Genomic DNA, 13,353 nt, shown 5'->3' with positions numbered 1-13,353 from the left:
GGTGGAAATAGACAGTCTTAGTGATGGCACAAATAGGAGGCCGGTAGCTCATCCCAGGGTCAAATTTGACACCAAGATTGTGAACAGACTGACTTAATCTCAGACTGTTGCCAGGGAAAGGAATGGAGTCTATAGTGGGGATTTTAAAAAATGGCTTCAGTCTTCCCAATATTTAATTAGAGGAAATGTTTGCTCAAATTCCAATAGTTTGAAACCACCACCCTTCAGGCAACAAAAAAGTCAAATCTTTGAAAACATAGACTATTCATTTATAAGTTGTGCAAGAAGTGCCATACTGTGTTCCACTACAAGTTCTTATTATAGTTCTGCATATGGATAATTTTTGGTTAGTTGGGTTTCCGACACACAAAGTCACCAAGTTTAAAAGTCCTGTCAGCCAAGCTACTAAGAAATCTACAGAAATAGCATCTCTGTTTAATAAAAGCAAAATACTGCAGACGCTGGAAATCTGAAATGAAAAGAAGAAATGCTGGAAATGCTCAGCAGGTCTGGCAGCATCTGTGGAGAGATCTCTCTCCACAGATGCTGCCAGACCTGCTGAGTATTTCCAGCATTTCTTGTTTTTATAGCATCTCTGTTTGCCTGACCAACTGCACACCATCTCTATATAATGGCATACGTCACTTGCCTAAGTCCAAGGAGCTTAGGTGTACACTGGAGGGCCAAGTCTTAGAGACTTACCCTCCAAGGTGCAATAGGAACATTGCTGAGGCTTCTCTAGCTAAAACTGCACATCTGACTGGACTGCAGAGAGATAAAATGTAAGCAGCTGAAAAATTGATAAGCATTCCACTATTTGTCCAGCTAGAACTACCCTACAGTTAAGGCATTGTCTTTTAGAATTATTGGCACATGAGACAAAAGAAAAAGTACCTGCAAAGTGAAATCCCCTACTTCCGCTTACCTCATTATATTTATTCAGAGAATTAGGAGGAAGGAAGCTCAGAACAGAGTCATCCTGGAACAAGCGGTTCCGCATCTGTCGTAATGTCACAGGAAGATCCTCAAAAATGGTGTTTGCCTTCCCCACCATGTATAGTCTCTAAAAATTTCACAAGTCAATCTTATTATTCACAGTTTCACAATCAAAAATTAAATGTCAAGCTCCTAAATTCAATTACTGTTTTGTGATGACTTAGCTCGTACCAAACACTAAAATCACCCTCTGCACAGGCAAAGGAGAAACACAGAAATCAACCTTGGTTCCTATTGCTGATCATTATTCAATGACCCTTGTGCATGTCTGTGGACACTGGATGAGATCATACTCAGCTGTGATAGCCGACAGGATTGAAAACCTGCTGATACTCACTGAATGGGCTCAGAGAACTGTCAGTGCTCATAGAACAATAACCAGCATGAATCTTTGGCACAGCAGAGAAAATTGGAAAAGCAAAGCAAAAAGCAGCTGAAACAGATACAGTACTGGAATTTCTAGCTTAGCATATTTGTTGCGCCATCTCAAATTAGAATATGCAAATATTTGCAGGCGTAGTTTGTATAATCTGCAAAGTCTCAGCTAAAGTTGCAATATGCTAACCACTAGTAAGTTTTTTTTTATATCCTCACAACTCACCTCCTCACTGGGGGCCAACTGTAGAATCACTGGTGTTTCTTCAGAGAACAGGGAGTGGATTGAATTTGAAACACTATCCAAATTGAAAGGGACTGGCTACAATGAAACAAAAAGGTCAAGTCATTTTTGAATAATATTATAATAATAGTCATTTTTAAACCTCTTCAGTTTGGATTAAGTGATTTGCTGTATTATGGTACAAGTTTAAAAGACAAAAATTCATTAACACCCAATTCAAGAGTTTGTCTTCCCCACCCCACCCCCAAAAAAGTTCCTACAAATGCGAATGAGAAAATCAGTAGCTTTCAACAGCTAAATAAATGACTGACCAATAGAATTACTCAATTTGCATTGCTCTGACAAACACAGACTTGATATTAATTAGACAATGAGCAATGCCAGGTGGTAATTCCTGTTGCAGTATACAAAAATCTAGATTATGGTTTATCGTAGTTTTGGAGGAAAATTCAGTTAACAGCTGCTGGGATCATAAATTTCACAAATTGCTCCCTTATGTTCAAGGTGCATAAGGATGCATGAAGATTATGCAACAATGAGAATTTAAAACAAGTGTTATGTGGATTCCTTTCAAACATATTGGTCACACAAATCCTCCGAGGAAGTCTACTGCTAAAGTTACACTCCCCTTTCAGTCCTTAGAAAAGGGAACACGTGTTCAATTCAGCTGCTTTCACCAGAGTCTAGTGTCACCTCGGGACTTGGAGTGAAAGATCTAACAGTAGCCCTGTACAGAGAAATACCAAGCTTAGAAACAACAGTTGATTATGCAAGTTGACATTAATTTGAATACTACATTTGACTTGCAGTCCTAACTGTTAGCAATGCTGTAAAATAAACAAAGCTTGAGAGCACACACCACCATTGGCTCTTCAGCTGACCCAAGATGGAAAAAGCTAGTTAGCCTGTGAGGCTGCCTCAGTAAAGGAGTGTGTTAAAGTACAGATTCAATCAATTTCATGAAAATCTGAAGTAATACATTAATTGAACGGTTTGTAAATTTACAAATGACATGCACAGGAGTTAATAATTTAGATGAAATCCATAGGCTGTATGCCAATTTAGATAAATTAGAGGATTAGGCCCATGCATAGCAGATGTCCAAAAGTTTGCATTTATATAGCATTTATTTGGCCCTAGCCAAACTGTAGTCAATGGGAATCAAGGGGAAATCTCTCCACAGGTTGGAGTCATGCCTAGCACAAAGGAAGATGGTTGTGGCTATTGGAGGCCAATCACCTCAGCCTCAGGTTATTGCTGCACGAGTTCCTTAGGGAAGTATCCTAGGCCCAAACATTTTCAGCTGCTTCAATGACCTTCCCTTGTTAAGGGAAGAAGTGGGGATGTTCACTGATGATTGTACGACGTTCAGTACCATTTGCAACTCCTTAGATACTGATGCAGTCTGTGTCCATATGCAGCAAGACTTGGACAACATTCAGGCTTGGGCTGAAAAGTGGCAAGTAACATTACACACCACAAAGTGCCAGGCAATGACGATCTCCAATAAGAGAAACTAACCATCTTCTCTCGACATTCAAAGACATTACCAATGTTGATTTCTCCATCGTCAACATCCTGGGGGTTACCACTGACCAGAAACTGAACTGGACCAGCCACATAAATACTGTGTCAAAAAGAGCAGGTCAGAGACTGGGAATTCTGCAGCGAGTAACTCACCTCTTGTTTCCCCAAAGCTTGTCCACCATCTACAAGGCACATTTCAGGAGTGTGATGGAATACTCTCCACTTGCCTGGATGAGTACAGCTCCAACAACACTCAGGAAGCTCAACACCATCCAGGACAGAGCAGCCTGCTTGATCAGCACCCCATCGACCACCTTAAACATTTGCTCCCTCCACCAATGATGCACAGTAGCAACAATATGTACCATGTACAAGATGCACTACAGCAATTCACCAAACCTCCTTCAACAGAACCTTCCAAACCTGCGAACTCTTCCACTGAGAAGGACAAGGATAGCAGATGCATGGGAACACTACCACCTGGAAGTTCCCCTCCAAGTCACACCCCATCCTGACTTGGAAATATATTGTCATTCCTTCACTGTCATGGGATCAAAATCCTGGAACTCGCTCCCTAACAGCGCTGTGGGTATACCTGCCGCAACAGATGGACTGCAGCTCACCACCACCTTCTCAAGGGCAATTAACGATGGGCAATAAATGTGAAGCCCACATCCCATGAACCAAGAAAAAAAAATTGACATTTAACACCCACAAAGCACCCCACAAATGGAAATTTAAGGAAATGAATGCCAATCCATGGAAAGGATAATTAGGAGGTGACCAAAAGGTTGGATGAAAAGATATAAAACGGAGAGAAATGAAGTAGTAGAGCGGATCTAGGGAGGGAATTCCAGGGAGTGGGGCTAAGATGCACACAAAAAGGCAGAATTAGAGGACTGACAGGTGCAGGTAGGATAGAGGAGAAATACAAGGCTATAGTAGGTGAGGCAAGGCTGAGGTGAAATGCGAAGGTGAGGAGTTCAATTTTGACAAATAGAACGTCATGCATTCACGGTTAGGAAACTGAAAGGTGTAGAGTTTCTGCTTTGGACGCATGAACCAGCATATATTGGGCAACATAATAGAACGTAATTATTTCCTTACATTAAATAAAAAATTCCTTCATGTATTCAAGTGTGATAAATTGGTGCATTTAAAAAAAAAACCACAGCTGAAAATGGGCTTATCACCAAAAAAAAGCATTAATAAGGGTGGTCAGTCCTCTACCTGTGAGTAACTCGATTTAACTCACTTTAAAAACTATACTGCATTATTTAACAGTTTAATTGGTATAAACCAAGCAAATTTGACAAAAACAATTGAAAATGCGTCTACGAGTGCGTGTGGGTCTAAGAAAATGGGCAGAGTTTGAACAGTCTTCCTGAACCAGTGCAATCGGCGGCATCTCAATTTTGATCTGCAGGCATGGGGACTTGTGGGCAGGGTCTAATTCAGGTGAATTGCATCGTGAACCAACTTAACAGATGGCAGGAACAAATGAACACAAGCAGTTTTGGGCATAACTCACTTAAGTATAAAATTCTCCAATCTTTTGTGGTTTGGCCAATTCCACCTGGATTATGCCGATATAACTAGTGGAAACTCGAACCCTAAATGTTTAATTGTAACCTTTACAACTTGCAGGAATACCAAACTGAGAAAGATATCTGGGGAAGGTGATAAATCTTTAACAAGGTTCACAAGCATTGTGGGAAGGCTATACAAAAGACCAATAGGGTTTCGGACTATATTGTTAACAACGCTGAGCATAAAACAAACAGCACTATACTTAGGCTTTACTTCAAATGTGGATGTATCAATGTGTCCAGTTTTAGTCCCTATATGGTAATAATACTCTTGTGAAAGTACCTTTGGATATTATACTGTGTTAAAGGTGCTATATAAATGCAAGCTGTTGTTGCTGGATTTCAAAGCAGAGAAGGGCAACCAGAATGATAACAAGTGTTGGAGTTATCAGTTATTAAAATAGGCTCAAAAAAGTTAGAACTATACACTTCAGCAACTGCAGACTTGGTCAAGATGATCAAGTTCTTTTAAATGAAGGTACTGGATTCAGCCTGGTTGAATAAGTTAAATAAGTTATTTTAAAAAGGTGGACAGTGGTAAGGCTAGAGACTATGCATATAAAATAGCATAGTGAGGGGGATTGACACTGCAGCCAAGAGTGGGAGTCAGAAGGCTGTGTTTCCTACCCAGTGACGAGGTTCAGGACAGGAACATGGAGTGGGAGGGGGAGAATCCAGTTGTCGTGGTCCATGTAGGTACCAACGACATAGGTAGGACTAGGAAAGAGGTTCTGCTTAGACAATGAGGAGCTAGGCACCAAATTGAAGAGCACAACCTCAAGGGTAATAATCTCTGGATTATTACCTGAGCCACATGCCAATTGGCAGAGGGCACATAAGATTAGTGAAATGAATATGTGGCTCAAAGACTGCTGTGGGAGAAGTGGGTTTTGGTTTTTGGGGCACTGGCACCAGCACTGGGGAAAGTGGGGGCTGTACTGTTGGGACGGTCTGCACCTGAATCATGCTGAGACCAGTGTTCTAGCAAACCATATAAATAGGGAAGTAGAAAGGGCTTTAAACTAAACAAGGGTGGGGGAGGTTGAGGGATCAAGCTTGAGTAGATGTAGCAAATCAAGGGGTAGAGTCACAGCAGGAGAGCAGAACAGTAACACGGGAAATGAAGGTCAGAGAATGGCAGGAAGCGAGAGAGAGAAAAAACCTAAGAACACACCAACAGTCGAGACTAGATGTTACAAGATAACAAAAAGACAGAACTTGCATGTAGCATTCATAACAAAGTAGACAAACTGATAGATCGTATTTATGTACTTCAATGTGCACTGATAGCCATTATGGAGATGTGGCTGCAGAATAACAAGGATTGGGTCCTGAATATTGAGGGGTATGTGATATTCAATGAGAATAGGAAGCTAGGGAAAGGTGGAGGGATAGCACTGTTAATCAAGGATGGCATTGGTACAATAGTTAGAGATGACCTTGGTTCAGGAGTTCACGATGTATAATCAGTTTGGGTGGAGATGAGGAATAGTAGGGGAAAGAAGTCACTAGTGGGAGTGGCCCCCGAACAGTAATGACAACGTAGGACGAAGCATCCAAGAAATACTGGGTGCTTGTGATAAAGGGACGGCAATAATCATGGGTGATTTTAATCTACAAATAAACTGGAAAAATCAGATCGGCAATAGTAGCTCGGATGAGGAGTTCATAGAATGCTTTTGAGAGAGTTTCTTAGAGCAGCACGTTCTGGAACTAACCAGAGAGCAGGTTATATTAGACTTGGCATTGTGTAATGTGACAGGATTAATTAATGACCTCAGAGTAAAGACACCTCTAGGTAGCAGCGACCACAATATGATTGAATTTTACATCCAGTTTGAAAGAGAGAAGAGTGGGTCTAAGACTAGTATTCTAAACCTGAATAAGGCAACTATGTGGGCATGAAAGCTGAGCTAGCTGAAGTGAACTGGGTTACTAGGCTTGGAGATCGTTCAATAGAAAAGCAGTGGCAGACATTTAACGGGATATTTCAGAATACTCAGAATAAGTATATTTCTACTATAACGAAAAATTCTAAGGGGGGAACCCATTAACTGTGGTTAACTAAAGAAGTTAAGGAAAGCAAACTTAAGGAAAAGGTATCTAAGTGTGCAAAGGTGAGTGGCAGTTCAGATGATTGATCAGAATATAAAGAATGGCAGAGAACAACACAAAGGTTAAATCAGGAGAAAGAAACTAGAGTATGAGAGGAACCTAACTAGAAATGTAAAAACTGACAGCCAGAGTAACTAGAGGGATTTAAAAAGGAAAAGAGTAAGTAAAGTGAGTGTTGGTCCTCTAGAGAGTGAGAATGGGGAGCTAATAATAGTTAATAAGGAAATCGCGGATGCAACGAACAAATATTTTGCTTCTATCTTCACTACAGAGGATACAAAAAACATTCCGGCAATAGCAGTATATCAGGAGGTAGAAGGAAGAGAGGAACTTGGTGAAATTACAATCACCAGGGAAGCAGTAGTGACCAAACAAATGGGGCTGCAGGCTGATGAGTCCCCGGGTCCTGACAGGACTTCATCCTAGGGTCTTAAAAGAGGTGGCTAATGAAGTAGATGCCTTGGTGTTAATTTTTCAAAATTCGCTAGATTCTGAAAAGGTTCCATTAGACTGCAAAGTAGAAAATATAACCCTTCAATTCAAGGCGGGCAGGGGTGGGGGGGGGGAGGCAGAAAACAGGTAACTATAGGCCAGGTAGCTTGACATCGGTCATGGGGAAGGTGCTAGAGTCGATCATTAAGGAGGTTCTAGCTGGGCGCTTAGAAAAATTTAAAGGTAAATCGGGAATAACCAGCATAGTTTTGTGAAAGGGAAATCATGTTTATTTTTTTTTTTAATTCATTCATGGGATGCGGGCGTCGCTGGCCAGGCCAACGTTTATTGCCCATCCGTAATTGCCCTTAAGGTAGTAGTGAGCTGCCATCTTGAACCGCTGCAGTCCATCTGGGGTAGGTACACCCACAGTGCTGTTAGGAAGGGAGTTCCAGGACTTTGACCCAGCGACAGTGAAGGAACAGCAATATAGTTCCAAGTCAGGCTGGTGTGTGACTTGGAGGGGAACTTGCAGGTGGTGTTGGTCCCATGTATGTGCTGCCCTTGTCCTTCTAGTTGGTAGAGGTCACGGGTTTGAAAGGTGCTGTCTAAGGGGCCTTGGTGCATTGCTGCAGTGCATCTTGTAGATGGTACACACTGCTGCCACTGTGCGTCGGTGATGGAGGGAGTGAATGTTTGTAGATGGGTTGCCAATCAAGCGGGCTGCTTTGTCCTGGCTGGTGTCAAGCTTCTTGAGTGTTGTTGGAGCTGCACCCATCCAGGCAAGTGGAGAGTATTCCATCACACTCCTGACTTGTGCCTTGTAGATGGTGGACAGGCTTTGGGGAGTCAGGAGGCGAGTTACTTGCCTCAGGATTCCTAGCCTCTGACCTGCTCTTGTAGCCACGGTATTTATATGGCTACTCCAGTTCAGTTTCTGGTCAATGGTAGCCCCTAGGATGTTGATAGTGGGGGATTCAGCGATGGTAATGTCGTTGAACGTCAAGGGGAGATGGTTAGATTCTCTCTTGTTGGAGATGGTCATTGCCTGGCATTTGTGTGGCGCGAATGTTACTTGCCACTTATCAGCCCAAGCCTGGATATTGTCCCGGTCTTGCTGCATTTCTACACGGACTGCTTCAGTATCTGAGGAGTCACAAATGGTGCTGAACATTGTGCAATCATCAGCGAACATCCCCACTTTTGACCCTGTGATTGAAGGGAGGTCATTGATGAAGCAGCTGAAGATGGTTGGGCTTGGACACTACCCTGAGGAACTCCTGCAGTGATGTCCTGGAGCACAGATGATTGACCTCCAACAAACACAACCACCTTCCTTTGTGCTAGGTATGACTCCAGCCAGCTTTCCCCAGATTCCCTTGACTCCAGTTTTGCTAGGGCTCCTTGATGCCATACTCGGTCAAATGCTGCCTTGATGTCAAGGGCAGTCACTCTCACCTCTTGAATTCAGCTCTTTTGTCCATGTTTGAACCAAGGCTGTAATGAGGTCAGGAGCTGAGAGGCCCTGGCAGAACCCAAACTGAGCGTCACTGAGCAGGTTATTGCTAAGCAAGTGCCGCTTGATGGCACTGTTGATGACACCTTCCATCACTTTACTGATGATTCACAGTAGGCTGATGGGGCAGTAGTTGGCCGGGTCGGACTTGTGCTGCTTTTTGTGTACAGGATATACCTGGGCAATTTTCCACATTGCAGGGTAGATGCCAGTGTTGTAGCTGTACTGGAACAGCTTGGCTAGGGGCGCGGTAAGTTCTGGAGCACAGTTCTTCAGTACTACTGCCGGAATATTGTCCAGTTTATTGTAGTTCTTTGAAGGAGTAACATGCGCTGTGGATAAAGGGAAGCCTGCTGATGTACTGTACTTGAATTTCCAGAAGGCATTTGACAAGGTGCCACATAAAACGTTATTGCACAAAGTAGGAGCTCATGGCGTGGCAGGGGGGGTGGGGGGGGAAAAGAGTCAGGTTAACATATTAGCATGGATAGAAGATTGACTGGCTGGCAGAAAACACAGTATGCATTAATGGGTCTTTTTCTGATTGGCAAGATGTGACGAGTGGAGTCCCACAGGAGTCAGTGCTGGGGCCTCAACTTTTTACAATTTATATCAATGACTTAGATGAGGAGAGCGATGGCATGGTAGCTAAATTTGCAGATGATACAAAGATAGGTAGGAAAGTATGTTGTGAAGGAGGTTGCAGACCGATATAGATAGGTTGAATGAGTGGGCAAAGATCTGGCAGATGGAGTATAATGTGGGAAAATGTGAAGTTGTTCACTTTGGCAGGAAGAATAAAAAAAGCAGAGTATTACTTAAATGGAGAGAACTGCAGAATTTCTAGTGCAGGAGTCACAAGAAGTTGGTATGCAGGTACAGCAGTTAATAAAGGCGGCTAATGGAATCCTTTATTATTACGACAGGAATTGAAAATAAAAGTAAGATGTGATGCTTCAGTTGTACAGGGCATTGGTGAGACCACATCTCAAATACTGTGTACAGTTTTGGTCTCCTTATTTAAGGAAGCATGTAAATGCATTGGAGGCGGTTCAGAGGAGGTTTACTAGATTGATACCTGGAATGAGTGGATTGTCTTCGGAGGAAAGGTTGGACAGACTGGGCTTATTTTTACTGGAGTTTTGAAGAGTAAGGGGGGACTTGATTGAAGTTTATAAGATCCTGAACAGTCTTGACAAGGTGGATGTGGAGAGGCTGTTTCCTCTTATGGGTGAGTCCAGAACTAGGGAGCACTATTTTAAAATTAGGGGTTGCCCTTATAGGACAGAAATGAGGAGAATTTTTTTCTCTGAGGGGTTTCACGACTTTGGAACACTCTGCCTCAGAAGATGGTTGAGGTGGGGTTATTGAATTTTTTTTTTAAGGCGGAGGTAGATAGATTCTTGTTAGGCAAGGGAATCAAGGGTTAGTGGGGGTAGTTGGAAGTGTGGAATTCGAAACACCAACAGATCAGCCATGATCTTATTGAACGGTGGAGTAGGCTTAATGGCCTACTTCTGCTAATTCATATGTTCATATGTATGCTTGTAAAATGATTAATGAAAGAGTTAGGTTTTGTGGCCAAGAAATATTTCTTTTCCAAGTTGTCCCCCACCAAAACAGACTACCAAAGCATGCTGTTACAGATTTGCTATGGTCCTTTAAAAGAGGAGAAGTTCTTTAATAAAAAGAGTGTTACAGTCAAGCGAGGAGGGGGTCAAAGGGCTTCCCTCTTTTCCCACTCCTTGTTTGACCACAAATGTGGATGTACTGGCCAACTCAGTAGGTGTTTGATTACTTACTTGCTAAGATCATAAGAACCAAATCGGACAAGTTTTCTCAAGTTAACAAAGAAAGAGATTAACTTTATTGTACCTAAACCAAACTAATGAAAATAATAAACTACGCACCAACTTTCACTCACACACAGGAGTGTGTCAGAGTCCAGAAGCTGCTTCTTGCTGCTGTAGGAGAAACAAGTTTAAAACCACAGATAGGGAGGGGCTTGTCACATGACAATCATCCAGTGATTCAAACATGGTAGCAGTGTTTCTCGTCTTGCTAAAAAGAACAGATAGTTCCCTTAAACTTCTTGTGTCTTGGTTCTTGCTGGGAGCAGCATCCATTTTATCTCCAATTCAGAGGCCTTGCAATGTAGGATACAGTGTTGCAAACTAGGTGGCCACCCTAAGCTGCCAAAGTCATCCTTGATCTGTTCTCTCTAATTTCTTCAAAAAAATATAAATTCAGAACGCCAGTTAGCGGATTAAAGAAAATCATTCAACAAAGCAAGCTGGTGTGACAAGAGGATATTTTCAGTTATAAAGATCAAGCTCCTAGTTACCCGAGATTATGAGGAATTACGGACTATGAAGTTTTGCTGGATTGCCATAGCGAGTCAAAGGAATTTTCAGAGCTTTTCCCTAAATTAGTCAGATTATTTTCTCTTTTCTTGGACTCCCTTAGGAGACACTAAAGTTATGGAGTGGGTAAATGCTCTGCATGGTTGCAAAGTGCCTGAATGGGAAAGGCTTGAAGATCTTTTCCCATAATTTTCATAAGTTTGTAAATTACTGGATGAATATACAAAACTACACTGGCCAAGGGCCCTGCTGTAGATACTGCATTAATATATACCTATATTATATTGTTATGATTCTAGTGTATGCTTTTTTCCTCTATTCTAAGAATTTATGGACGGTTAAATATGTCAGTTTTCTTGATTCAACTCATTTAGCTTTTAATGTTTGGTTTATTGAAATAAAAATGGGAACAAAGTGGGACAGCACTACTATTCAAGAGGCTCCAAGACCAAACTTAAGACACAACATAAAGAATCAATTCTACAGCACAAGCACTCATACAGTATTGTACAGCAATTTCTTAAAGCAGTTCTGTAAAATAAATACACCCTAAGGATAGGAGCCCTGGCAGTTCCTTTTTACTTTCCTGTGCTACCCCTCAAAATAGCTTGGATGTGGTTAATGTTCAGTTGCTATATTAACGATTACATTAACCTCACAGGCAGGGTAGCACATCTTCAGGAAGCTCCTTTACAACTGCATATTGTACATAAGTAACCACCAACCATGTGTGAAGCTGTATCTCAGCTTCTATGTTGAAGCTCAATCATCAGTTCTAGGAAAGCTAACAGGTTTTCAGAATTGCACATCTGAATCAATACATTTAGAGCATTAAATGGGGCTCACTTAATTAAAACCACTTTATTATATAAATGATTAGAAATTCCTAATGATCACACTTGGGAAATTAACCACTGAATAGAAGGAAATTATAATTAACATGATCAGGCACACCCCGATTGCTGACACCAAGTTTAACCTCATATATATCAAAGTTTAATAAAGTTCCTTGTACTTTAAAATATTTAAATTCAGTGCTGCTTATGTGGATGTGTACTGCATTATGAATTTTCCCTAGCATGACTTTCAAGCCCAAACTGAAAATCTCACAGAAAGAAGTGGTCTATTCACAGCTGAGAATCATTGAAACTGTAATAAAAGCTACAACTGTTAAACTGGAGTAACCTATAACTATGAATAAACTCCTTGCACAAGAGCTTTTCTGATAATGCTGTAGATAAATGCATGACATGACACAGGACTGAGCGGCACAGACCAGAAAGTACCCCAGTTCAATCCCCAGTATGTGCTGTTAGCTGGTCTAAGCTAGGCTGCAGTAATGTCACTCCATTGGCCATACTGTTTTAATAGTGTTACAACCAAGGCGGATGGAGTGCACTGTTTATTCTCGTCCCACTTCTCCACACATCACAACATATATTTTAAATGTTCCCACTTACTGATCCAATCATAAACTCTATTTTTCCCAGAATAGAACACACTAACCATGTTTCTTTAATGAACAAAATTATCAGATTATAGAACAAGTCTTAACTAGTAATGAAGTAAAGCACAAATCACAGATTTAAATTTTCAAGTCCCCTTTTTACCTTGGCCTCTCACACACACACACACACATACATCGGTTAACCAGAAAAATAAAGAGACTTTTTAAATTCAGGAGCTCTGTTACAGAACAAAAAACACTTGGGCTGACTACTTGCTCATTTTTGAAGACAACAGATGATGAGATATGTTGTTCCAAAACTGGCACACAGTCTAGCCTCCGAGTACACGTAGACAGGTCATTGAGGTCTTGTAGAACAGTTCTTTTCAGGTGGCGTTGAATATTAATTTAGCAGGCTTTCTTCAAAGACAGGAGACGAGATGAATTGACACAGTGGACTTCTCAGGGTCTTTTAGAGATGCTGGAAAGTGAGCTGGGTCGTGTTCTTCTCTCCTTCCTTGACATTCCAGCAGCAGACTAACTTTATCAGCCGCTCATTCCAGAAAGTAAAACACAATGACACACAACCAAATGCTTGTGAGTTTGCTGCCCTCTGCTGCTCCCAATCAAGGTGTGTGACTGACTTCTCTGCCCACATCTTCCCAGGTTATCTGGGTTTCTGTTCTATTTTTTTTTTTAAATGAGTCATGTGACAACCAGTATACATTGTTGCCAAACTAGTTCTCAGT

General features: G+C 41.5%; 2 protein-coding genes across 2 annotated transcripts in view; one reads left to right on the top strand and one right to left on the bottom strand.

The window, feature by feature from the left end:
• Window positions 1–13,353, bottom strand: part of atp6ap2 (ATPase H+ transporting accessory protein 2) — a 58,296-nt gene that overhangs the window by 22,303 nt on the left and 22,640 nt on the right. Inside the window, exons 4-5 of the mRNA XM_068040652.1 lie at window positions 1,598–1,693; window positions 926–1,063 (exon numbers count right to left, since the gene is read on the bottom strand). Coding sequence (XP_067896753.1) covers window positions 926–1,063; window positions 1,598–1,693 — 234 coding nt within the window. The remainder of the gene's footprint in view (window positions 1–925; window positions 1,064–1,597; window positions 1,694–13,353) is intronic.
• LOC137374482 (uncharacterized protein CXorf38-like) overlaps window positions 1–13,353 on the top strand; it is a 129,056-nt gene that overhangs the window by 108,000 nt on the left and 7,703 nt on the right. The window lies entirely within an intron of this gene.

This window comes from Heterodontus francisci, chromosome 10 (assembly GCF_036365525.1).
Source record: "Heterodontus francisci isolate sHetFra1 chromosome 10, sHetFra1.hap1, whole genome shotgun sequence".
Taxonomy (NCBI): Eukaryota; Metazoa; Chordata; class Chondrichthyes; order Heterodontiformes; family Heterodontidae; genus Heterodontus; species Heterodontus francisci.
The sequence above is the reverse complement of the archived record's forward strand: the minus strand, read 5'-3'. Positions and strand labels throughout refer to the sequence as shown.